The following is a 26,393-nucleotide window of genomic DNA, read 5'->3' as shown; positions in this document are numbered from 1 at the left end:
GAGAAATTGTGCATCTAGAATATTTGCCCATGATTTAAACAACCCAGGGTGTTCTAGTTTGTGTCCCTATTCCTTCCTCAGCCATCTCTTTGTGTGCCTCTTGTGACAGGACCTACCACAGTGGTACAAGGGAGATGTACGTGTCCTGTCCTTCTTGTGTTCCTGGTGGAACAGAGAAGCTAGTCAGAGTGGGTGGGCAGCTAACCATTTTCTTTTTGGAGCTGATGCACTGAACTGAGTTGGTTGTAGTGAGAACTGGGTTTAGACCACATTAACCAAGCTCCTTCCTTCCTTCCTGAGAGTGTGGCTCCTGGGCTCTTGTGTCTTCACCAGGAAGGGTGAAAGTCTCAAAAATTGTTTGTTGTGATGGGGAGATCTGCATGAGAAAGGCCTTCCAGTTAGTGATGTATCACTTTTTAACTTACCCCTCTGGCTCAGATAATGGTTAGCATTTTTTAGCAATAAAGTATTTTTAAATTAAGGTATGTATATTGTTTTCTTAGACATAATACCATTGCACACTTCATAGACTACAGTGTAGTGTAAACAAATTCTTTATATCCTGGGAAACAAAACAATTCATGTGACTTGCTTTATTACAATATTCCTTTTATTTCAGTAGTCTGGAACCAAATGTGCAATAGTTCTGAAGTATGCCTATAAAGCAAAATGACACTGTGGAAAAAGTTCTGGAGTAACGGTCGGGAAACACTCGAAATTCTAGCACCATTTTTGTTTCATCTTGGACAAATGGTTTCTCTGCTAGGCTTCTGTTTCCTCATTTTTTTTATTAGATGAACAATAACATCTGGCATTTATATTCCACTTTAAAGTTTGCCAGGTGCTGTACGTACACAATCTCATTTGAGCCCCATAGTGATTACAGGCATTATTATAGCCCTCATTTAACAGATGAGGAAACTGAGGCAGACAAATTAAGTGGCTCACCCTTGGTTACACGCCTAGTTAAGTGTCAGAGGCAGGATCTGAGCTCAGATCTTCATGATTCCAAGGGCAAAACTGCTTTTAAAACTAACCCTGGGAAAAGGACCCACATGTATAAAAATATTCATAGCAGCTCTTTCTGTGGTGGCAAAGAATTGGAAACTGAGGGGATGCCCATCAATTGGGAAATGGCTGAGCAAGTTGTGGTATATGAATGTAATGGAATACTATTGTGCTATAAGAAATGATGAGCAAGCAGACTTCAGAAAAACCTGGAAAGACTTGTATAGTCTGATGCTGAGTGAAGTGAGCAGAACCAGGAGAACGTTGTGCAATGACTAACTTTGATAGACTTCTCAGCAGTGCAAGGATCTAAGACATCTCCAAAAGTCTCATGATGGAAAATGCTATCCACATCCAGAGAAAGAACTACAGAATTTGAATGCAGATTAAAGCATACTGTTTGTTTTTTTTTTCTCTTCTGTTTTGTTTCCTCTTTCTTGTGGTTCCTCCTATTGGTTGTAATTCTTCTTTACAACATGACTAATGTGAAAATATGTTTAACAGGAATGTATATGTAGAGTCTATATCAGATTGCATGCCGTCTTGGGGAGCATGGAGGAGAAAATTTAAAATTCAGAAGCTTATGGAAGTGAATGTTAAAAACTAAAAATAAATTAATAAAAAACAAAGTAGCCCTGATTCTGTATCTTAAGTGCAGTTTTTATATCACTGAATATTCATTTATATTTTATGAACAGAAGTCTTATTTTCACTATCAATTTGTAAACTTCATGTGATAATCTGTGTGCAAAGGCTAATGAATAAATGCATAATGTCTACCAATCATGACCTAAATTCAAATGGAACTAATGTTTCCTCCACCAAAGTCCTCCTACAGTTCCTCATCATGATGGAGCCAAGGTGAGTTCCTTTCAGGAAACTGGAACATTTACAGGCAAGACAGAAATGACTGCCAACAAAAAAAAATATAGACTAAAACATTTTATTTTATTTTTTGTTTTTGTTTTTTTTAAATAGATTGGGTATGTACCTAGATTTCTTCTTAGCTCCTGGGACATCAAAAGAAGTGACTTCTCAATAGAGGAGACTTACTTATCCTAGAGGAAAGAAACATGAATAAATAAGTAAATATATTGCTTGGAGAGATGCACCAGATTTTGCTCCATCATATTTTGAGGCAATTCTTATTTTATTATGAACAAATGAAAACTCATTTGATAAGAGTCAGACTATAGGAACCATGTTCAATGAGCAGTGTTACTACCTTATGAATTACACTGCCTATAATAAAAAAGGCATAATAATAAAAGCCAAGTAAGTAAGTTTTTTGATTTGAATAAGTAGTTTTCATTTGATAATCTAATTATACACTGGTTTTAAATTATTATTTTTAAGAAACAAGGTGTATAATGAATGTTGCAAGAAGCAAATCACTTTTTTTTATTGGTGCAAAAGGACAAACAATAGAACAGGTGAGCAGCAGAAAGATAAGATCCCAAGAAAAGTTAGTTTTCTGGGTATCTAAACTTCAGCATATAAGCTTAATAACCAGTGCCTTTTTAGCTACCAGCTAAAGATATGAAATCTAAGCAAAATCTCAAACATGATGGCAGCAGGGAAAAAACCTCACTTTAATTGCCAAGGTTCTACATATGAAAGACTTCTGATTATTCTGTTTAGGGCTCAGTTAGCAGCATCTGAGTACCCCATTTGGATTCATTTCCTAGTTGCAGATGTACTTTCTGGCCTCACATCTCCAAGTGGCCAGCCCTAGGTTCACAGACCCTTTCTGCCTGTGTTCCCAGCACATGTAGAATGCAGTCCTTTGCCTGACCCTATAGTTGTGCTTGGATTATAAATTCCGGCTGTTGCTCTTTGGCTTCTCCTACAGCCACTTGAACTTTGGCTATGAGAGTCAGGAATGACTAAGGCACTGCTCCTAACTTCACTGCCAGAGGAAGGGCTCTACACTTTGTCCAGCAGTCTCCACGCTTGCCTGACTGCCATCACCACAGCGCAGTGCATTACCTGGCCTTTTATGGTACAACAGTGTTTATTTGTAATAAGAGTAGGGCAATCTCTGCCTCTATTACTTCCTACACTGTACTTTGTGTCCCTGTTCCCACTGGGTTGTATGATCATAGGTATGTAGCCAGCTGGAGAAAAGCAAATATGGGAGAATCTTCCTCTGTTAGGGCGCTGATGATAACTCTGTTCCTGAAAACCCATTTGAAAGAAAATAATGAGTATAATTTAGTATAAATGTCTGTTGCATCAAGATGTGAAACAGGTAAACTGTGCCACATTTTGAACACCAAGTTAAAGTAGATATCACTAAACACTTTCTAATGAATGGAAACTGTAAAAGGAAAAAAAATTGATTCAAAGCTGTCCTAATACATTATATCACATTAGTTCATAATCAAACATGCTTTCTTTCTTCTGAGCTACAAGATCGTGTGTATCTTACTTCTTATTCCTCCATGTCTGGAATAGTATTTAGGTGGTGGAAGTAAACTGTTTTTATTCTGTGATCCTGGCTTCAAGTTTCCCACGGAGAAATTCCTTTTAATGCTCCAGATCCCTTCCAGAGCCACTGTCAATATTTTTAAAAACAATAAAATGAGTTGTTATTCAGCTTGTTTTGCTTTCTAGCCTAAATAATGAAAAAAAACCCAACCTTTTAACTGTTTTTAGATGATTCTTTAGTTTGTTACTAAATTAATTGGTTTCCTTGTTAAATCAAGCAAATAAGATTATTTTCATTAACAAGCTCTTATTAAGTATTTTCAAAATTTTTAGTTAATTTCACTTGCCTGTAAATAAATCTGGATAAAAATCAGAGTAAAAAACATACAGGATAAAACTTGGTGATAAATATAATGAAGTGGCAGGCAGTACAGAATAGTGGTTAGTGGAAAGCAAACAGCTGTAAGAGTCAGGAATGCTCAGGTTCCAGGCCTGCCCCTGAGACATACTGCTTTGTGCCCTGGGCATGACACAACTCCTTGGTGTTCTGGATAGCTCTCTAGGAGCAGAGTTTCTCATCTGCTTTGATGAAGGGAGTTTCCTCACTAGAAGTTCCTTCCACCAACAAAATTATAGTTCTGGACCAATAAATATGTAGAGCTAACTGGTGTACCTAACATTACTAAATTGTATTAAGTGAAACCTCCGGCAGAGTATCATGTGTTCACAGAATTCCCCTAAGATTCAAATTTCTGTGACCTTCATCTAACTTTAGCATAGAATTCTAGGAAATAATTTTTGGAATTATTTCATGCCATCAACCTTCTCTGACTCTCATTTAATTCCTGGAAGCAGGATTTACAAAATGATAATTTGCAAAAATGAGTGATCTGACCAAATGTGACCATGCCCAGTTCTCCAATGAATCCAAGAATCTTCACCAATCCTTAAATTGAGAGAAGTAAAGAAAACTCTAGATCTTATGGATGGATCTCGGCCTATGCTTCAAAATAATTGTAGCAAGCATTTCTGAGAAGCAGTACCTATGATATATGCAGATACAAGGACAAATTAATATGTAAAACTCACAGGCCGAGAGCTGCAATTCAATAAATATAATTTAATAATCTGCTCATGGAGCTGGCATTAACTCCCAAGGAGTAGCTGTCTTAAAAGTCTTAAAGTCAAGGGCAGGTAGGTGGTGCAGTGGATAGAGCACCAGCCCTGGAGTCAGGAGGACCTGAGTTCAAATCCAGCCTTAAACATATAACACTTACTAGCTGTGTGGCCCTGGGCAAGTCATTTAACCCCATTGCCTAGCCAAAATAAAAAAAGTCTTAAAGTCAAAAAGGACTTATGGGGAGTCCAGAACACTTCACCCCTGTGGAAAGCAGGGAGTAATGGACATATCCAAAGAAACAGGAGGAATTGTTTGTCTTGTTTCTGGGGCTAATAACTACAGTACTAAATAAATAAATATTCTTCATTGGGCCAAGGCAGCAACCATGCTCTGCATGGTTTCTAAAATGTCTTTATGTTGCCAAGAATGTTTCATCAATCAATCGTTATTAAGAACCTCCTATGGGGCCAGCCTAGGGGTGGGGAACCTGTGGCCTGCAAGGCCACACGTGGCCCTCTAGATCCTCAAGTGCAGCCCTTTGACTTTTGAGGGGATTTGTTCTTCGTTGAAGTGTGGATTCAGTCAAAGGGTCACCCTTGAGAACCTAGAGGGCCACATGTGGCCTTGAGGCGGAAGGTTCCCCATCCCTGGGCTAGACATCATGGTGCTGGGTAATACAAAGACAATAAAGAAACTGTCCCTGGCTGCAGGAGCTTACATCGTTGTTGCAGCAGACTGCATGGGCATATATAAGTATATATAAAAGTGTACAAGGTAATGGGGAGGGTGAAGGTGCTGGCAGTTGGGGGATCCAGAAGAGCTGATGTAGGAGATGGCATCTGAGCTGAGCTTCGAAGGGAACTAAGGATTCTAGGAGGCAGTAGTGAGGAGGGAAATGCATCTTGGGCATGGGCACTCAGCGATGCATGGGAAACAAGGCAGGAGGGGTGTTGTGAGTGAAGAACAGAAAGGCCAGTTTGGCAGTCCGTGGGGGGGGTGAAGGAGAGTAATCTGTAGCACAGCTAGAAAAGTAGAATGGAGACCAGGTGTGAGGGCCAAATAAAGGGGTTTCTATTTGATTCTAGAGGTAATAGGGAGCCACTGGGGTTAAACTAAAGTTCAGAGTTCCCTTACATAATACATCACTTTCTAGCTATGGACTCTGAGCCCCAGTTGTAAAATGAAGATAATAATAGTTACAGCTATTGTCTGTCTCACAGGGTTGTGAGGAAAATAATGTTAAGCTGTAAACACTGACATATCATCCAGTCTCATTGACATCCCTCATTCACTTAGACATTAAGTGGCAGTGTGTTGTTTTTGCAAAACTGAACTCCTTGCATTTTTCATCCACTCCCTGATTGGTGAATGGAGTATCTGCAAACAGAATCCTGCCTTAGCCATCTAACAAGGCAGGCTTTTATTCTTTTCTTAAAACAACTTCAAGGAAAGTGACTCCACAGCCTCCTTCTGTAAAAATCTTACAATGTGTAAGTAGTTCCTTATATCTAACCTAAATCTCTTTCTGCAATTCAAACCAATTTCCTTTTCTCCTATCCTGCCAGGAGGTAGAAAATTGCTGATCACCACCCTTCATATAATGGCCTCCCTATTCAGCCAATCAGTCCACAAACATTTATTAAGGGCCCGTTGTAGTAGGCACCTGTCCAGAGTAACAAAGGAAATTAGATTCAGGTTAAAGTGTGAAGCTAGCCTAGAAATTATATAGTACCTACATTTGATCTTCACAGCAATCCTGGAAGGTAGGTTTATTATCATCCTTATTTTGTAGTTGAGGAAACTGAGGCAAACAGGAGTTAAGTGACTTGCCCAGCATCACGAAATTAGTAAGTGTCTGAGGCCAGATTTGAACTTGTTGTACCGAGAAATCAGCAAGCAAGACCCAGACATAATTTAAAATGTGGATTTATTAGTGCCCAGCTGCAAGGGGTATGCACATTCAAATCAAGCAGCCCCTATCAGGGCTTGAGCTAGGGTTTATATGGAAGAGAGCATGGGAAAGAAATGCCAGGAACACTGATGAGGTAATCCAAAGATGCAGGTGTCTTTGGGGGCTGTGGATGGGAAAGTACAGGGAGTATACTGGACAGGGAAGGGAATGGATCTTTGAAGTCTGGCAGGAGGAAGAGTTCTTGGGCTGGTCAAGGACACCCCTCTTCCTCTGTCTTGATGAAAGAATACTCTGCAACAAAGGAAAGCTTTCTCACAACTAAGAAATTGGGAGGCTTCCAGAGACATGATCTGAGGGCTGGGGCCTGAGCAGCCAGATAAGGGTTGTGCTGAGGCCCATGCATGAATAACTGCTAGGCACAGTGTCCTTGGGCTGGGGAGTGGTTGTCAGAGACAGTGTTTCTGAGACTAGGGAGACATTTGGGGCACAAGTATAAGCACAAGCACCCGAGCACCCCATCATTATAGGTCAGGGATCACACAAACCAGACCAGGTGTCCTGGTCTCTGGTATAAATGTAATTATACTGCAAGCTTTCTTATCCATTTGCGCTGGAGGTATGGGCTATGCTAAGCTATGCAAGAGTACATTTCACTATTGTTTAGATTTAGGAGGAAAGAGGTCTGGGGCAAGATTAAGCAGCAACTTCTGCTTTCCATGGCCCAAAGGGCCCTACTACCTAAATGGTAAAATAATGTTCTGTATTACAAACGCAGGAAGATAAGTCTTCCTGAGTCCAAGCCAAGCACTCTATCTACTGGGTCACCTAGCTTACTAAGTTGTTTGAGTCATGTCCAACTCTTTATAAGCCCATTTGGGGTTTTCTTGGCAAAAATACTGGAGTGATTTGCCATTTCCTTCTCCAGCTCATTTTATAGATGAGGAAACTGAGGCAAACAGGGTTAAGTGGCTTGCCCAAGGTCACAAGTTAGTATCTAAGGGTGGATTCCAACTCAGGTCTCCCTGACTCTAAGACCATGGCTCTACCTATTGTGTCATCTAGCTTCCTAATGCTGGGAATAATGAAATAGATTCAGGTTAGCCCTACACTTTGTGAAGGAATGTAGTGTCAGTTTAAAAAGTATAGGACAGAACTATGTATGCAACTTTGTACAAGAGAAACGGCATCAATTGGGGGGCAGCTAGGTAGCGCAATGGATAGAGCACTGGCCCTGAAGTCAGGAGGACCTGAGTTCAAATCCGACCTCAGACCAACCGCTTGACACTTACTAGCTGTGTGACCCTGGGCAAGTCACTTAACCCCAATTGCCTAAAAGAAAGGAAAAAAAAAAGGGCATCAATCCTGGAGTCAAGGGAATCCGAGTTCAAATTCTACCTCTGACACTATTTGTATAATATTGGGGAACTTGATGGGTCTTGGTTTCCTGATCTATAAAACCACGGATTCAGACTAGATGGCCTTTGAGGCCCCTTTAACTCCAAATGGATAGAACTGTGCCTGAGCTTCAGTAAGCAGTGGCTATTTTCATCCCTGTATCTCCCCGGAAGTAAGCAAGGTATTTTTGCACAAGGTAGGTTAAAGTGCATTAGACAGAACATATCTGCAGTCCAGTTTAATTCATTTGTGCTCTTTTAGATTCAGTTACCATAGCTGCCTCTGAATACATTCTAAGTATAATGAGTACAATTGCAAATGAAAATGCACAGGGATGCACAAAACAAATAATGTAACTGCAGATATGAATTGATAGATATGGTGCCCTTCTTGTTCTGTGTTTAGGGAATGGACAGTTCTGACACAAGAAAACTCATGTAGCTTGTGTGCTTTTGATAAAGTTCGCTGTGAAAGATGTTCCTTTGTATCTGGGCAGGCTGAAAGGGGACAGTAGGTTCACTCTTTGTGGCAGCTGTTTCTTTTGCTGGCGAGCACGCACAACTCTTCCAGTCCAAAAGGAAAGCATCAGGGACACAGTGAGGAAGAGAGAGGTGGGCCAAATATAAGGGTTCATCAATAGCAATGACAGCACATGTATTGTTTTATGGTCTACAAAGCACTTTGCTTCCAATAATACATCAAGGCAGGTAATCCAAATATTATTGTTACTTCCATTTTACAGATGAGTAAGTGGAAAATTACAGAGATTCTGGAGAGCAGAGAGATTAAAAGATTTGCCTCTACAGCTATCTGCAGCTAATAAGTGGCAGAAATAGTTCTTCTGACCCAACTTCAGGCCTCTTTCCACTGTGAATTCAAGAAGAGCTGGAGCAAGGAAGGACAACAAGCATGAGAAGAAAGTTAAGGGTCAGGAATCAGACACTTGTACTGAGTCTTGGCATCAAATGTTATTCTTATCTTTTTGTTCTGCTTGTGTTTCTTCCATATCCTGAACTGCTTGAGTCACCAACCCCAATATTTCTTCCTGAGATTCCTAGAAAGTGTACCTGATTTTTATAAAAAAAAAAAAAAAGACAAGTATAATCATAGATTCATATTCATATTTTGGTTCCTGCATGTCATCTCTGGACTGTGAAAACTGACTTATGTAGAAGAAAGTTTAGAATGGTATACTATATACTTCCGTAATATAAATGTGGTCTATTAGTTAATTTCTGTAACCATTTTTGTTTTGGTTTTTGTTTTTTAGGCAGTTGGGGTTAAGTGACTTGCCCAGGGTCACACAGTAAGTGTCAAGTGTTTGGTCTGAGGCCACATTTGAACTCAGGTCCTCCTGACTTCAAGGCTGGTGCTTTATCCACTGCTCCACCTAGCTGCCCCAATTTTTGTAATCATTTAAAAAAATAATAAAAATAATATAAATTATCATTAGACTTTTTGGCTTGACAGTTATATTGATATAACTATATATTTTGATGAATAGCACTCTTAATTTTTCTCAAGTTGCACAAAGAAGGATATTGGAGTATTAAATTTAAGAAGTATGTCTTTTCTTTTAGGTACTCAAGTATTAAATTCACTCATTCCTTTATTTCACTTGTTTGTACATTCAACAAATGTTTGTCAGGTGCCTGCTATGTCCCTGAGGTTGGGTGGGGGATAGAGTTTATATAGACAATCTCTGCCCTAGGGCAGGCCTAGGAAGGGCAGGAGAAGATACCAATGTGATAAGTGCCTTAGAGAAAAGTCTTCTGGTAGGGAGAGGGTTAGTAGGAGGGAAAAGGAGGACAGCGAGCTGGCCTCTCTCTAAATGTGACTGGTGGGAATTGAGTGCAGACACCCCCCTCTATCAGCTGGCATTCAGGGCAGGTACCAGCCTGGCTACCATTAGCTGGTCAGCCACCTTCCCAGTGTCAGTGGTTCAGCACAACACCAAGCTTGTCATGTTCAGTAGTAAGGGTTTTCCTTCTTGTCCTTTGCTCGAAGGAATGGTTTGTTTTTATGGTCATTCCAATTATTTCCTCTGTCCCTTTGTACACTAAAGTCAGTCACTTGATAAGCATTTATTAAACACCTACTACATGCCATATACTGTGCTAAGCACTGAAGCTACAAAGGGAAAAGACAGATCTTGCCCTCAAGGATCTCACAGTCTAATGGGAGAGACAGCATGCAAAAAAAATGTACAAAAATATGACTATATTGGATAAAAAGGAAATACTCTACAGAGGGAAGGAACTAGAAGAGAGATTAGGAAAGGCCTTCTGTAGAGGTGGGATTTTTAGCTGGGGTTTGAAGGAAGACAGGGAAACCTAGAGGCAGAAATGAGGAAGGAAAGAATTCCAGGCATGGGGGACAGTCAGTGAAAATGCCTGGAGTCGGGAGATAAAGTATTTTTGTTTGTGGAGGAACATGGGGGTGGGATTGGGGGTGGGGGGTGTCAGTGTCCTGGGATGGCAGAGTATGAGTAGGAGTGGGGGAAAGGTAAAGTGTAAGCAGACTGGAAAAGTAGTGGGTGGAGGAGGGGGCCTTAGGTTATGAAGGACTTTGAATGTCAAACAGAAGATTTTGTATTTGAGCATTCCAGCAGAAGTGCTGGTCCCTGTACCACCTTTTCTCTAAGGCCTTCCAATCTGGGGCAGAAATGTGAAGTTAAAAGTCTTGTCTAGGAGATTATTCTCACCCTTATAAGCAAAGTCCCTACACTGCTTTGCTGACAAGGAAGAGAATGTTACTTGGCTCTTCTCCTGGGAGAACCAGGATGCAAGGCCCTAGACCGGTATATTGAGGTCATAGGTTGAAGGTTAACATTATGCCTGTGAGCGAGATGCTTCTACAGAGGCAGGGTCCTGATGCCTTCATCTTTGTAACCTAAATACTAACTCAGATCACTCCTCACACTGCCAGGTCTGAGCAACCCCCTGCTTGCCAGGGGAGCTGCAATGGTTTTCTGTTATACCAGACCTTCTCCCAGTAGTTTCTCTTGTTGAATGGGAGACGTTTAACAGTTCATTGATTTAGTAAAACCTTTTCAAATTCATTGCAAAAGGTACCAAGGTCCCAGATATGTTGTGAACAAGAGAAATACTTTGTCATTTGCTTATTCTCTTCACTGATACATACTGCAGTTGCTCAATGACTTGATAGTTGATCTTTGAGAAGTGTTATGGCCAAACACTACCACCTTGTACTCTACCTGGTGATGAACCTCTCCAAGCTGTTAGACTAGAGTTTGATTGATAAACGTAAAGACTGTCAGGAGCCCATACCTAAGACCTTTCCAGCATGGCAGAATCTGCCAGACCTTGTGGTCCACTGGCATAGCCTTTGAGAACCCAGACTCCATGCCAAAATAAGGCAATGAAGGAAGACTTAAACATAGAACAAGAGAAAAACCAGTCTACAACTATGGAAAATGAGAATTTTTAAGCCCCCTTTTTTCAAAGCATTCACTAGTTTCATAACAGTTAACTTTGCAGGACTTAGCTGGGGGAAAAGCTTACATACTCTTAAGATTTTGAAAGCATAAGACTCCTAAGTTATAGACGAGTTGCCAATCTGCTCTGATGGGGAATTTCCATAAAGGAAATCCCCCACTTCAAATCATACATTAGGAACAAAAAAAAAAGAGAGATTTAGAAAAGTGAATAAGTATAACCCTAAATTTGAATATAGAAATTTAGAAGCTTAGACAGTGTCTCAGTCAGTAGTGAAGAATCTTTTGATTCCAAAGTGAAAGTCTAATATTATCTCTATGCCACTGAGACAAAGAGTTCTGGAAGGAAGAACTTCAGGAAGTTACTAGGAATACTGAAATCTACTGAATTCTTCCTTGTTCTTGGAATCCCACATATTTTTCTGGTTCCAATTTTCATTTCTTTTATCTGATCATATGATTGCATTTGTTTATCAGGATGATGAAACTTACCATTACAAATCAATGTTTTTTCTTTATTATGAATGGATGCATAGCACAGCCTTGCATTATCTCCATTCACATCTTGTCAAATTGCAATTCCATCTAACCTCCATTATCTCTGCCTACTCTTTTCCAGTATTCAAACTAGCGAACTGACCCACCACAAATTTGCATTGTTTTATAGTGTTCACTGAAGCACAATAATCCCTTTATTCTTCCAAATTAACTCTCCACTATACTCCCCACAGCTGCTCTTCCAAATCTTCCTTTTTTAAAATTTTTTATTTTTTATTTTTATTTTTTTGGTGAACTGAACTTTTTTTTATATAAATTTATTTATTTGTAGTTTTCAACATTCATTTCCACAAGTTTTTGAGTTCCAAATTTTCACCCTGTCTCACCCTTCCCCCACCCCAAGATGGCATGCATTCTGAATATCCCTTCCCCTAGTCTGCCCTCTTTTCTTTCTTTCCCCCCTTCTCTTATCCCCTCCCGCTTCTATTTTCCTGTAGGGCAGGATAGACTTCTGTACCCCATTTCCTGTATTTCTTATTTCCTGATAGCATCTGAAAACTTTTTTAAAATATGTTTTTAAAACTTTAGGTTTCAGATTTTCTCTCTTCCTCCCTCCCCACCTACCCTCATTGAAAAGGCAAGCAATTCAATATAGGTTGTACACGTGCAGTTATGCAAAACACTTCCATAGTAGACATGTTGTGAAAAACTAACTCTATTTCCCTTAATCCTATCCTGCCCTCCCATTTATTCTATTCTTTTTTTGACCCAGTTCCTCCTCAGAAGTACTTACTTCTGATTACACCCTTTTCCAGTCTGCACTTCCTCTCTATCATCCCCCTACTCTCTTGTCCTCTTCTCCCCCTATTTTCTTGTAGGGTAAGACAAATTTCCATACCCAATTGAATGTGTATGTTATTCCCTCCTTAAGCCAAATCCTATGAGAATAAGATTTACTCATTCCCTCTCACCTTCCCCTGCTTCCCCTCCACTGTAAGAGACTTTTCTGTTTTTTTTTGTGAGATAATTTACCCCATTCTACCTCTCCCTTTCTTCTTCTCTGAGTATAATCCTCCTCATCCCTTAATTTTATTCTCCAGATATGACCCCTTAATCTTCAACTCACCCTGTGCCTTCTATCTATCTATCTATCTATCTATCTATCTATCTATCTATCTATCTATCTATCTATCTATCTGTCTATACATACATATAATTTTTCCTCCAACTACCCTAATACTGACAAAGGTCTCATGAGTTATAAATATCATCTTTCCATGCAGGAATGTAAACAGTTCAATCTTAATAAGTCTCTTATGATTTCTCTTTCCTGTTTACCTCTTCATGTTCCACTTGAGTCCTGTATTTGAAAGTCAAATTTTCTATTCAGCTCTGGTCTTTTCATCAGGAATGCTTGAAAGTCCTCTATTTCACTGAATGACCATTTTTTCCCCTGAAGGATTATACTCAGTTTTGCTGGGTAGGTGATTCTTGGTTGTAATCCTATCTCCTTTGCCCTCTGGAATATTATATTCCATGCCCTGCGGTCCTTTAATGTAGAAGCTGCTAAATCTTGTGTTATCCTGATTGTGTTTCCACAGTACTTGAATTGTTTCCTTCTGGCAGCTTGTAATATTTTCTCCTTGACCTGGGAACTCTGGAATTTGGCTACAATATTCCTAGGAGTTTTCCTTTGGGGATCTCTTTCAGGAGGAGATCTGTGGATTCTTTCAATTTCTATTTTGCCCTCTGGTTCTACTATATCAGGGCAGTTTTCCTTGATAATTTCTTGAAAGATGATGTCTAGGCTTTTTTTTGATCATGGCTTTCAGATAGTCCAATAATTTTTAAATTCTCTCTCCTGGATCTATTTTCCAGGTCAGTTGTTTTTCCAATGAGATATTTCACATTGTTTTCTAATTTTTCATTCTTTTGGATTTGTTTTACAGTGTCTTGATTTCTCATAAAGTCACTGTCTTCCAATTGCTCTATTCTAATTTTTAAGGAAGTATTTTCTTCAGTAGTCTTTTGGACTTCCTTTTCCATTTGGCCAATTTTTCTTTTTAGGGCATTTTTCTCCTCATTGGCTTTTTGGACCTCTTTTGCCATTTGGGTTAGGCTATTTTTTAAGGTGTTAATTTCTTCAGTATTTTTTGGGTCTCCTTTAGCAAGCTGTTGACTTGTTTTTCATGATTTTCTTGCATCACTCTCATTTCTCTTCCCAGTTTTTCCTCTGCTTCCCTTACTTCTCAAAATCCCTTTTGAGCTCTTCCAAGGCCTGGGACTGATTCATATTTTTCTTGGAGGCTTTGGATGTAGGAGCTTTGACTTTGTTGTCTTCTTCTGGTTGTATATTTTGATCTTCTTTGTCACCAAAGTAAGATAATATAGTCTGACTCTTTTTGTGCTGCTTGCTCATGATCCCGGCCAATTACTTAAGTTTTAAACTCTTTGTTAAGGTAAGAGTCTGCTTCCAATGTGGAGAATGTACTGTCCCAAGGTTCAGGGGTTTGTACAGCTGTTTTCAGAGATACTTGTAGGTACCTGTAAATTTTCAGTTCTTGCAAGGTGGTATGATAAGGGGCAAGGTGTTTACTCCTTTCCTGGCCTGTGACCACAAGTATTCCTTTCTGTCCTGTAACTGTGAGGAGGGGTTCCTCTCCACAGCCCCTACAAGCTCCACCACACCAGCGTTCCTTCTCACAAACACGGGCAAAGCAAGAGATTCCTGCCTCAGCACTGGCCAAGAGATCCCTGCAATCCCTCTCTGATCAGCCACTGGATTCCCCCTCGGTCTGTCGGCCAGAAGCTCGGGAAGCAGCTGACCCCCCCAGGACCATGCTTTTGGGGAATGAAGCTGAGACCCCGCCTTCCTTTCTCAGCACCAACAGAAACAGACTTTTCCCACTGACCTTCTAAGTTGTCTTTGGCATTAATGGGTTGAGGAGTCTGGAAACCTCCACAGCTGCCCGTGACTCACTCCTCTGAGGCCTGCTCCAGGTCCCCTGCGGCCTGCGCTCCCACTATACGCTGTGCTCCCAGCGTGATACACCTTTCTGATCAATCATCTAGGTTGTCTTGGGCTGGAAATTTGTTTCACTCTGTCTTTTTGTGGGTTCTGCTGCTTCAGAATTTGTTTAGAGCCATTTTTTATGAGTATTTAGAGGGGTTTGTGGGAGAGCTTAAGCAAGTCACTGCTTTCACTCTGCTGTCTTGGCTCCGCCCCAAAATTTTTTATTTTTAAAAAAAGTTTTTTTAAATCTTCCTTTTTTTAGCTTTCTTTAATCCTCCCCCCCCACTTTTTGCTGGACTATCCTCCATGTTTGTCCTTCTAGTGGCATATCTCCCCAGAAGTTCTGTCCTAGGCCTTCTTTTCTTCCCCCTCTGTGCCCTTTCTCTCTCTGATTTCATCAGCTCCTATGGGTTCAGTTATCATGTCTATGCAAAATGACTTGACAATCTAAATATCTAATTCCAGTCTCTAGTCCCACATCACTAGCTGCTGGTTGGATAATGCTCAGCTGGAAATCCTCCCAGTCATCACAAACTTTACATGTCCGAAATGGAACTCATTATCTTTCTCATTCGTTACCCCTTCTTCTTCCTCCAGAAATGCCTGTCTCTTTGGAGAGTACCACAATCCTTCCAGTCAGAGGTTGGAGTCATCTTCAACTCTTCTTTATCCCTGACTGCCAATCCAATCAATTGTTAAATCTGGTAGATTATTCCTTCACAATTTATCTGGCATCTATCCCCTTTTTTATTTGCATGGCTACCACCCAAATTCAGACCCTTATCTTAGTCCATTTGCATGGACTATTACAACAGCCTTCAAATTGGACTCCTAGCTTCTAAACTCTCCCCGCTCCAGTTCATCTACCACACAATCACCAAAATAACCAAAAAACACATTTGACTATGTCATTCCCTTCCCAAGAACCTTTGGGACTCCTTATTTCCTCTAGAATAAAATATAAGCTTCTTAGCTTGACTCAAGCCTATCTTTCAGGCTTATTTCATGTTAGTCCCCTTCTATGCCTAGTACTAACTAGCCTCCTTACTGTTCTTCAAATTCAGCTTGCCATATCAGATGTTGGGGCCTTTCCCTAGCCTTCCTCCAGGCTTGGAAGGGAATCACTTTGTAAACCCCTTAGATGTTCATCAGTGTGGGACAGTGGAAAGAGCTCTAGATGTGAAAGCAAATGGACTTGCATTCACATTGCCACCTGTTCACTATCTGTGGGACCTTAAGAGTCACTGGCTTTCCATTCCTTCACGTGTATAATGAAGATGGTTGAACTGGATGACCTCTAAAATTTCCTTCCAGCTCTAAATCCATGATCCCGTGTCTAACTCAGCCATTTAAATGTTGTATTGTCCAGGAGGATTCCCGTTTTTCATTTTGTCTTTGTATTCAAAAGACAAAGTGTACATGTTACACACTTAACAAATATTTGTGAGATTAACTTGGATTGGACTGGAGGCAGATATAAACCTCTGCTTTTTCACATAACTAACATTCTACCTAGATAATTTACAAAATCATTTATATACTGGATCACCATTCAACTAATGGAAAAGATACAAGTACCTGGTGCTCCTTTTGAAGTGGGGCATCTAGGGGCACAGTTGATAAGAGTGCCGGGCCTGGGGTCAGGAAGATTCATCTTCCTGGGTTCAAATTTGGCCTTAGACACTTACCAGTTGTGTGACCCTGGGCAAGTCACCTAACCCTGGTTGCCTTAGTTTCCTCATCTGTAAAATGAGCTAGAGAAGGAAATGGAAAACCACTCAAGTACTTCTGCCAAGAAAATCCCAAATGGGGTCATGCAGAGTCAGACACAACTGAACCACAACAATAGCAGCAGCAACAACTTAGCTCCAATGTGATTACTATTAGCTTTCATAGTTCATTCCTGCCTTGGACCATTTGAGTCCTAAGCCTGTCTCTTGTCTTGCCTTCTTTGCCTTGTTATGGCTCCTGTCTTGCATTTTCACTCCAATTTCTCCCCATATTCTGGCCCCCATAAACCAGTGGAGAAAGGGTTTGTGCTTTCAGTAACCTGTCTTAGTAAACCTAACTAAATAAAGTAAACAAATCAACTGCTTTGAAAACATATTTTGTGCGACCTCTAGTGGGTGTTAACAAGTAAATATACAGCATATAGTATGCTTAGTTAATAACTAAGCATACAGTATATAGGAATGCCTTACTTCACTGATAGATGAATTCTTGAAAAATGTGTGCAAACTGAGATTTTGTATATTGAATAATATTGCTCCACTGACATACGTGATAATTTGAGAGCTGTTTTTCTATTAAAATTTTGGACTCCCAAGACATAAATAAACTTTTTAACATCACATATAAAACAGAAAAATAACTTTCCTAACAAAACTAACAATAACATTGTAAATCAAAGACTATACTGAATACTTAGCAGTGGAGAACAATGTAAAAGCAGGTGTTCAAATAATAGCAATGTTTCAATATAACATCTATGGATGGTCATCTGAAGAACCATCAATAAGATTTATCAATCAGATTCAATTAAAACATATAAACATGTGAGTGTGTGTATAGAATGTCACTGACCAATCTAGATGATGCAAATTCTTTATACTATTATGTTCATAGTCACACTCATTAAAAGATAGCAAAATATGTTATATTTTCCATTTAATTGAAAAACTGCTCTAAATGATCATTAAAGTTTTTGAAATGAAAGGGAAAAAGTATTACCACTTAACAGACTTTTTTAAATACAAAAACTTAATTGATCATTTTTAAACACAAAGGCTTTTATTTGGTTATTTAAACTTAATTATTGTGGGAGATTATAATTCCTCAGGAAAAACAAAACAAAACAAAAACCCTTTCCCCACACAGCAAAAATGCTATTTTCAAATAGCCAGTTTAGTTTTCATTTCCTAAATACATGCTTAGTATTAGGCATAGACTTTACCTGTAGATGGATTTTTGATGTGGCATTCATCTCTCTGAATAAAAAGTTCTTCTTCGAGAACTTCCTTAATTCTCTTATGTGGCTCACAATATAGGAATTTTTTCCCTATTAAGACATTAACAAAATGGGTTATTTACTATTAAAAACAAAAAAATGGCTACAGCTTAACTGTCTAGTAATTATACATATTCATGCAATACAAAATTGTTTTAAAAGCTATGTCACCTGCATATAAATAACGAATGATTTATCCTAGAGTCTCAAGTTTGGTATACATTTCTTGCATTGTAATTGAATCACAGAGGCACTTATTTTCATTATAGTTAACATTACATGCAGCCTTAACTTGCTGCTGTATATTTAATGCACCAAGACTCCTACCTACTTCTTTCAGCATTCTGAGAGAATAATAGCAAAGGAGTGGAGCTGGGGTTGTGCAAGTTGTATTTTGGGGCAGAAAACTCCAGTTTGTCTGAAGCCTAGAGGTTATGGAAGGAAGAAATATGACATAAGGCTGGAATGGTGGGTGGAAACGGAGTGTGAAGGACTAAGAATGCCACACAAAGGAGTCTGAACTTTGTGTGAGATACCTTCTTCTCTGTGGCCAGAGGGAAAGAAAGAGAAAGTGAAGGAGGGTGTTGATAAATTTTGAGGAATTAAGTTGGGAAAGTGAGGGAATTGGTTTTGGAAAACCTGAATCTTTTCAAAGAAGTTGGAGGCAAAGTCATCTGTTGTAAATGTGGGTTCTGTGATGCGGTTGGCTGTTAAAGGAAAGAAGAATAGGTTTGGAACAATCTCTGTTGGGGAATAAGATAGGATTTGATCAGGATAGAGAGCAAAGATTGTTAAGTAGCATCTGTTAATGTACTGTTAGTTTTTAGAGGATGTAATCAGATCTCTTTTCAGTTGCTCAGGAAATGTATTGTGAGAAAGAAGAGGATTAAAGAAAAGGTAATACCTTGGCTCAAGAAGGGTTGGAAGATGATAATGGAGGGTGGAGAGAAGGCAGAGTTACACGTTTAATTTGCTTCTATTTTTTAATCTGCCAAGAAAAATGATCTTTGAATCCTGATCAAATCTCTATCTCATTCTCCAGAAATATTGTTCTAAACTTTTTTTACTAATCCTCATCCATACCCCCAAGCCCAGACTTATAGTAGATGGTCTCACTTTTTACTTAAGTGAAAGTGCTTTGAAATCTCCAGATTCCAAGCTTACAAACCAATAGTTTGCAGGCTTCATTTTCTTCCCTCATTTGAAAACTGGGTCATTTGCGTTACTCCAGTTCTGTAGTACTTCTCCTGTTTCCAAGATCTTTCAAAGCTCACTAACAATGGTCCAGCAGTCATATCTGCTGATTCTTTCAGTGTCCTAGGATGCAGTTCATCTAGGCCTGATGACCTGAAGTCATCAAGGGCAGCTAGATGCTGTCTTATTATCTCTCTGCTAATCGTGAATATCAGCTTCTTAATGACCATTTTAGGTCCTTCTCAGTTCAAAGTTCACTCTTGTCAGAGAAAATAGAGGCAAAATAAGTGTTAACCAATTCTGTCTTCTCTCTACTCTCCATTAACATCTTCCAATTTACTTTGAACAATTATGCTTTCTTTTTTCTTACACTTCATCTCCTAAGTAAAATCTTCATGTTGGGATGAAAATACAGATGGACAAAAGAAAAAGGGTGATCACTTAGGGCCAGCATAAGTTCCTCAAGATCAAGTAATAGAAAACTAACCATATTTTCTTGCCAAGATTACTAGATACACCAATCATTTTGGAGAGCAATTTGGAACTATGCCCAAAGAGCTGTAAAAATGTGCATACCCTTTGACTCAGCAATAGCACTTCTAGGGCTGTATCCCAAAGAGATCATAAAAATGGGAAAAGGACTGACATGTACAAAAATATTTATAGCAGCTCTTTCTGTGGTGGCAAATTATTGGAAACTGAGGGGATGCCCATCAGTTGGGGAATGGCTGAACAAACTGTAGTATCTGAATGTAATGGAATATTTTTGTGCTAGAAGAAATGATGAGCAGGCAGACTTCAAAAAACCGGGAAAGACTTGTATCAACAGATGCCAAGTGAAATAAACAGAACCAGGAGAACATTGTACACAGTAGCAGCCACATTGTGTGATGACTAACTTTGATAGACTTAGCCCTTCTTAGCAATGCAAGGCTCTAAGACATCTCCAAAAGTCTTATGATGGAAAATGCTATCCATATCCAGAGAAAGAATTATGGAGTTTGAATGCAGATCGAAGCATACTATTTGCTCTTTTTTTCCTTCTGTTTTGTTTTGTTTCTTCTTGCTTGTGGTTCCTCCTATTGGTTCTAATTCTTCCTTATCACCTGACTAATGTGAAAATATGTTTAATAGGAATGTACATGTAGAGCCTATATCAGATTGCATGCTGTCTTGGGGAGGGAGGGGTAGAAAAATTTAAAACTCCAAAGCTTATGGAAGTGAATGTTGAAAACTCAAAATAAAAAAAAAAGATTACTAGATCCAGGGAATGCCACAGACATAAATAATTTTAATTTTGGTTTCTATTTTTTATTTTAATTTTATTTTAAATTTAACTTTAATTTCCTATATCTCTACTCATGGACAGGATGGAGAAACATAGACTTGATAATAGTACACTTAGGTGAATTTGTAGCTGACTGAACAAATTTGACCAAAGTATGTAGATTTATGAATATCAATTAATGGTTGATTGGGGAATACATCTTTTTTTTTTTTTGGTGAGGCAATTGAGGTTAAGTGACTTGCCCAGCTAGTAAGTATTAAGTGTCTGGTCTGAGACCTGGTTTGAGCTCAGGTCCTCCCAACTCCAGGGCCAGTGCTCTATCTATTGCCCTACCTAGCTGGGTTGGGAGGTGGGTATCAATATCACCATCAGCAATGCTGATGGATTCTGAAATGGCCCCAATTCTAGATATTTTTAGGCAGTTGGGGTTAAGTGACTTGCCCAGAGTCACACAGCTGTTAAGTGTCAAGTGTTTGGTCTGAGGCTGGATTTGAACTCGGGTCCTCTTGACTTCAGGGCTGGTGCTTTATCCACTGTACCACCTAACTGCCCCAGTGGCCCCAATTCTGTTCAACTTTTTGTAAATCAATGACTTGGATAAAGAGAAAACTTACTTATAAAATTAACCAAAAATTTCTTTAAAAAATTTGCAGAAAGAATAGCTAATATGATAGCCAATATAATCAAGATTCAAAAGAGTCTTGACAGATTGGAATGATGGGCTGAGACTAACAAGGTAAAATACAGTGGAGATTAATATAAAGGCTTGCACTTTGGGCCAAAAAATCAACTATAAGAGTATAGTATGGGAATCCTGATTTAGCAAGAATCCATATGAAAGGGACCTACTGGTTTTATTTAAAGGAGAGCTCCATATAAGTGAGCAATGTACAATAGCTGCCAAGAAAAAAAACCAAAACCCAAATGTAATCTTGGGCTCCATTAACTATAGTATAGAGTATACAGTTCATGGTTTGATGATTTGATCTGTACAAGTAGTTGGATACAGAACTGAATAGGCAAAAAAGAGCAGGCTGGATTAGAGTTGGAAAATTGTGTGATGTTTTAAACCAGAGTCTTTGAGTGCCAGAGCCACATTAAAATGTAATTGGGAAATATTTAACAAGAGGAAAAAAAAAGTACAGTAGACCACAGATAATGTTAATATGTGATTTTCTAAGCCAATATGTGTGGCTTGGAGGGATCCTTATCTATAGTGTAGTGCCCTCATCTTTATTTGAACTTTACACCACTGCTTTCAACAATTCTGAGTTCCTTCCTGGCACAAATGTCCATTTTTAATGCAAATTTTCTGTAAGTATGCTGTCTAGTACAATTTTGGTGTAACATAATCCCTTAGAATGAAAGTTTCAGTTGATTGGAAGGTCGATAGGGAGGCCCATGGCAGGTACCAGTAGGCATAGCATATTTTCAATGATAATCTATGCATAAGAAGTGAAATAAGGCATACCAGGAAATATGTGATCGGAAGAAGTGGCTGAGTCATGTATTAGTAATCAGGGATAACAGGATGACAAGACTGAGTGTAAACCGAAATTCTAAATTTATAGAGTCCTAGAAAAATATTGGCAGCTAGGTGGCACAGTGGTAGAGTGCAGGCTGGAGTCAGGAAAACTTATCTTAGTGAGTTCAAATATATCCTCAGACACTTATAGCTGTGTGTGACCCTGGGCGAGTCACCTAACCCTGTTTGCCTGAATTTCCTCATCTGTAAAATGAGCTGGCAAATCACCCAAATATCCTTCCCAAGAAAACCCCAAATAGGGTTAGGTAGAATTGGGCATGACTGAAAAATTATCCAACAACCATGGGAAAAAAAGATCTTTAGCACCTTGTATTTGGGGATCTGTGGAAAAACATGAAAAGGAATTGTTCATAATGAGAAGGCATGTATGGATGGAATGGTGAACTGTGCCTTCGGTGGGATAGCAATGTCAATGAGATTATAGCTCCACTGAATGACTGAAATATTAATTGGGGAGATGCATAGTAAGGGGAGATGCAATAGGAAGAACCATGGACAGGCAGGTGATGTAGGTTCTAGTTCAGGCTCTGTCACTAACTACTGTGACACTAGAAAAGCCACTTAACTTCTCTGGTTGAACATGATGGTTTCTAAATGTAATTGTTAGGGTCCCTAGAATTCTAATATTCTATGCTTCTGTGACGTCCACTGTACTTTACACTAGACTCTCATCTAGTTAACTAGAGTATTACGTTTAGTTTTGAGTCAACAGAGGCAATATGGTATAATGGAAAAATAAAAAAATAATAAATTCTTTGTCATCTGGAAGAATTCAGGCAGTGGATGGATCATCACCTCTCCAGGGTAATGCATCTAGAATGGCAAGGGTCTTCAAAACAGTACTATTCAGAACATCAGTGAAAAGAGCTAGAGATGTTTACCCCCAAGAAGAAAATGTGATCACATATTTTTCAAGGGTTATCCTGTTTAAGAGGGACTAATCTTGTTCTGTTTAACCTCACAGGGGTAAATTAAAATCATTGGTTAGAAATTAAACAGGATGATTTTGACTTGATATAAGGAAACCAATTCCTAACAATTATTATAGGGCCATCGCTTTAAAGTCTCTTCTGGTTCTAGAGGATCTCCCCTTCATTTCACAGACGGGAAATTGAATGGCCTGCTTGATTAAGAAGGTGCATGTTCCCAATTACTGGATATTTTCAAGAAGAGACTAAAATACTAGATGATCAGTCACTGGTGTGTGATATTGGCAGGACTTGGGAGATAGAGCAGATGACATCTTAAGTCCCTTTGGCAATCCCCTCCAACTCTAGTCTTAAGATTCCAAGTGGTATTGGCATTGAGTGGGTGGGTGAAGTAGGTGACCTCTAACCTAAAGTAATTTCTGACTGTAAGGTTCTGTGATTCTAAGAGCAAAGAATACAGCTATAAGTAGGTGGATTTCAGGACTGCTTTTGCAGGTGAGTATCACCACTTACAAAGCAGTTTTCTTCTAGACCTCTTACAATGGAATAATTGCAATTATTCATGAAGTGCATTCAATTTAATTCAACAGGCATTTCATTAAACAGCTGCTATGTGCAAGGCACCTGTTTTAGGTACTGAGGATACAAAGACAAATTGAAACTTTTGGTCCATTGTGTCATAAGAGAGACACTGAAGTTAAACATGAAAATACTTTCATTTTCATTTCATTTTTGTCAGTCCTAGAGGCTCGGAAGAACATTTACTTTTTCTGTCTGTTTGAAGAAATATGCTGAAAACCATTTTTCATCAAATGTCATCTATTTTTTATAGACTGTCATAATTGAATACCTGATTTGATTTATGGAATACACATAACATCTACTAAAATGTGAAGGGAGAAAGGGTTTTTTTTTTTAAGTTTAAGGAGAAAGTTAATGGAAAATGAATTGGCTTCAACTCCCATGGAAAATAATCTCAATAATAATATTGTTCTTGGAATTAATAATATTTCTTTTGAAGTACCTTCATAAGTCTATATTATATTAATTCATTTTACTGTAAGTACTATCCTACGAGGCAGCTGGAGTGCTTCTATAAATACAGAAAAGTTCAGTGACTTTTTCCAAGATCATATATCTAGTTGCAAAGTCACAGACAACAGGCCAAATCTTCTGGTTTGTAAATCTAAGAGTTCCTACCACTAGACCCTGCTAACTGTCCAACAGTTAAGAAAATTTAAACATTTATATTCCTTCTAAGGACTTATGGTATTGTATGATAATTTTAGAAAATAAAACTATTTAACAATTTGAAGAAATTTTTAAGTGACACAAGTGTATAATATTTTTCACTTGTATCTAATTAGATGGACCAAACTCTATCTAATAAGGTAGTTTAATAGCAGGACCACTATTAGGCTTAATTGGGCTAGCAAGTAAAGCGATGTGCCTTTCATGATTACCCAGTGATTTGTTCTGCCTCTCTGATGAAGTCTCAGGAGGGTATGTGGTCTGCCATCAAGGCAGAGTGGTTGCAGAAGTGCTGGATGCAGAGGGAGAAAGATTCTCTAGAGGGGCAATCAAGCAGAGTATTTAGAAAACCTGGAAACCTATTGTGTTCCTCTTTGGACTATTGCTTCACTATTATCATCCCTAAGCATGCGTTGATTGCCTGTAGAGAAGTAGGTGCTGCAAAATAACTGTAAGATCAAGAAACAATATGTTCTTATAGGTCCAAATTGGATTGGGGCCAAATCCTTCAAGGTGGGAAGCAAACCTCTTGGTTTGTGACAGCAGACAACCTTGCTAGGATAGGGTGAAGGCTGAAAGTTAACACTTCATCAAATCAGAGTACCGACAATATTAACACAAGGGTAGGGTTCTGACAAGGCTATGTTACAAATGCCAAAAATCTGCAGGGTTGGGGAAATGGGAGTCTGACTTTCGTGTCATTTAGACCCAAGCAGGAAGTCCTGGCTCGGTCACTTCTTAACTATGCTATCTTGAGCAAACCACTTCCCTTTCATGCTGGGGAAGGCAGGGAAGGTTAAATACTTTATGGGATTAGAGCTGGATTAGGATCTTGCAGACTAACTAGTTCAATTCCCTCATTTTACAAATAAAGAAACCGAGGTTCAGAGGTGACATTTGACTTGTCCAGGGTAAGAGAGTACTGGATTTGAAGCCAGAGAATCTGGGTTAGATTTTTGGCTCTGCCACTTACTAGCTGTGTGACCCTGGATAAGTCCCTTCACCTCCCCTGGGTCTCAGTTTCCTCATCTATAAAATGAGGGATTTAGACTAGCACCTTTCAGATCTAAATCTATGATCCTTTGAGCCTGCAATAGGCAGGCAAAGCCACTTGATCTAGTTCCCACCTCCCAAGGATTCGGACTCCAAACCCAGTACTTTCATTACACTGCATCAGGCTGCCTCAGTTTCCTCTTCAGTACAGTAAGGGGTCGGTGGAGATGCTCTCCAGGGATCCTTCCAGCTTCCTACATTCCGTGATCCCAGGATGTCCTGGCAGAACGCCAGAGCTGATTAAGCACGGCCCTCGGATTTCGGGGGACGGGAGGGCCCCCTCCCTCGCTCCAGTCTGGCCAGGGGCGCCCCGGCTGGGGAGGGTCCCTACTCACAGGGTTTAACGCGGGCCGGGTTACACCCACTGCTAAGCTCTCCACAGACGGCACACGCGACCCCGACCGGCGGTGGTGGCTGTGGCTGCTGCTCCCTCTCCTCCTCCTCGTCCTCGTCTTCGTCCTCGTCTCGCATCGCGGTGGCCGCCGCCACCGCGGCCTCCGCTCCCCTCATGTCGCCGAGGGTCCTCACCTCCGCCGCGCCTGAACTATTCTCGCAGCACCGCTCTGGCCTAGCTAAGCGGGAGGCGTCCCGGCTGCCATGGAGACGGCGGAATCCTCCCCGCCCCGCTGGTTGCCATGGGAATGAAGCGCCTTAACGGCTGGGAGCGCGGGCCCCAGAGCGCAAAAGGAACAGAGCACAGGGGCTTCCAGGGTGGGAGGGGGAAGAGGGGAGCAGAGGGCGAGTCACGTGATCCAGCGCGTGCTTGGGGCCAGCCTGGAAGCTCTGGGAATCCACCCGGGAGCGGGGCTGGACGGGCATGGTATGTAGTTGGCTTTGGCTGCTTTGCCAGAAGTGTTGGCATTGTGCTCTATGTGGTTGTTCTTCCTGCCGGTGGTGTACTCATTGGGCAAACTCAGAAGATCTCAGCTTCATAGAAGACCACTCCAAAAAGTTGTCACCCTGCCCGGGGTGGGGAACATTCGGCCTCGAGGCCACATGTGACCTTCTAGGTCCTTGGGTTCGGCCTTCTGACTGAACCTAAGTTTTAAAGAACAAATCCTTTTATTAAGGGGATTTGTTCTGTGAAGTTTGGATTCAGTCAAAGGGCCACACTTGAGGACCCAGAGGGCCACATGTGGCCTGGAGGCCAAGGTTCCCCACCCCTGCTCCCTTTACTCAATTCTTGTTCCCCGTGACTTCCAAGAGAAAACCCAAGGGAGGGTGTCTGCTCCAGGAATTGCTTATTTGTTAACTGTCAGACTTTTATAAAGCATGTCCCAAAGATTCACAAC

General features: G+C 40.0%; 1 protein-coding gene across 4 annotated transcripts in view; it reads right to left on the bottom strand.

The window, feature by feature from the left end:
* CUNH11orf97 (chromosome unknown C11orf97 homolog) overlaps positions 1-25,834 on the bottom strand; it is a 78,965-nt gene extending 53,131 nt beyond the window's left edge. The window contains exons 1-4 of one of the 4 annotated variants that reach the window (XM_021000708.2): positions 25,437-25,812; positions 17,787-17,891; positions 3,440-3,565; positions 1,936-2,066 (exon numbers count right to left, since the gene is read on the bottom strand). In XM_021000708.2, the coding sequence (XP_020856367.1) occupies positions 2,062-2,066; positions 3,440-3,565; positions 17,787-17,891; positions 25,437-25,611 (411 nt within the window). In that variant the 5' untranslated portion in view covers positions 25,612-25,812 and the 3' untranslated portion in view covers positions 1,936-2,061. Of the gene's footprint in view, positions 1-1,935; positions 2,067-3,439; positions 3,566-6,468; positions 6,762-8,099; positions 8,933-17,786; positions 17,892-25,436 lie in introns of those variants that run through there. The other 3 variants (XM_078147153.1, XM_021000709.2, XM_021000710.2) reach the window with 3 other exon arrangements.
* Between the last annotated feature and the right edge of the window lie 559 nt (positions 25,835-26,393).

This window comes from Phascolarctos cinereus, unplaced genomic scaffold (genome assembly GCF_003287225.1).
Source record: "Phascolarctos cinereus isolate Bilbo 61053 unplaced genomic scaffold, phaCin_HiC Scaffold_726;HRSCAF=1367, whole genome shotgun sequence".
NCBI classification, from domain to species: Eukaryota; Metazoa; Chordata; class Mammalia; order Diprotodontia; family Phascolarctidae; genus Phascolarctos; species Phascolarctos cinereus.
This window is presented reverse-complemented; position numbering and strand designations above follow the sequence as displayed.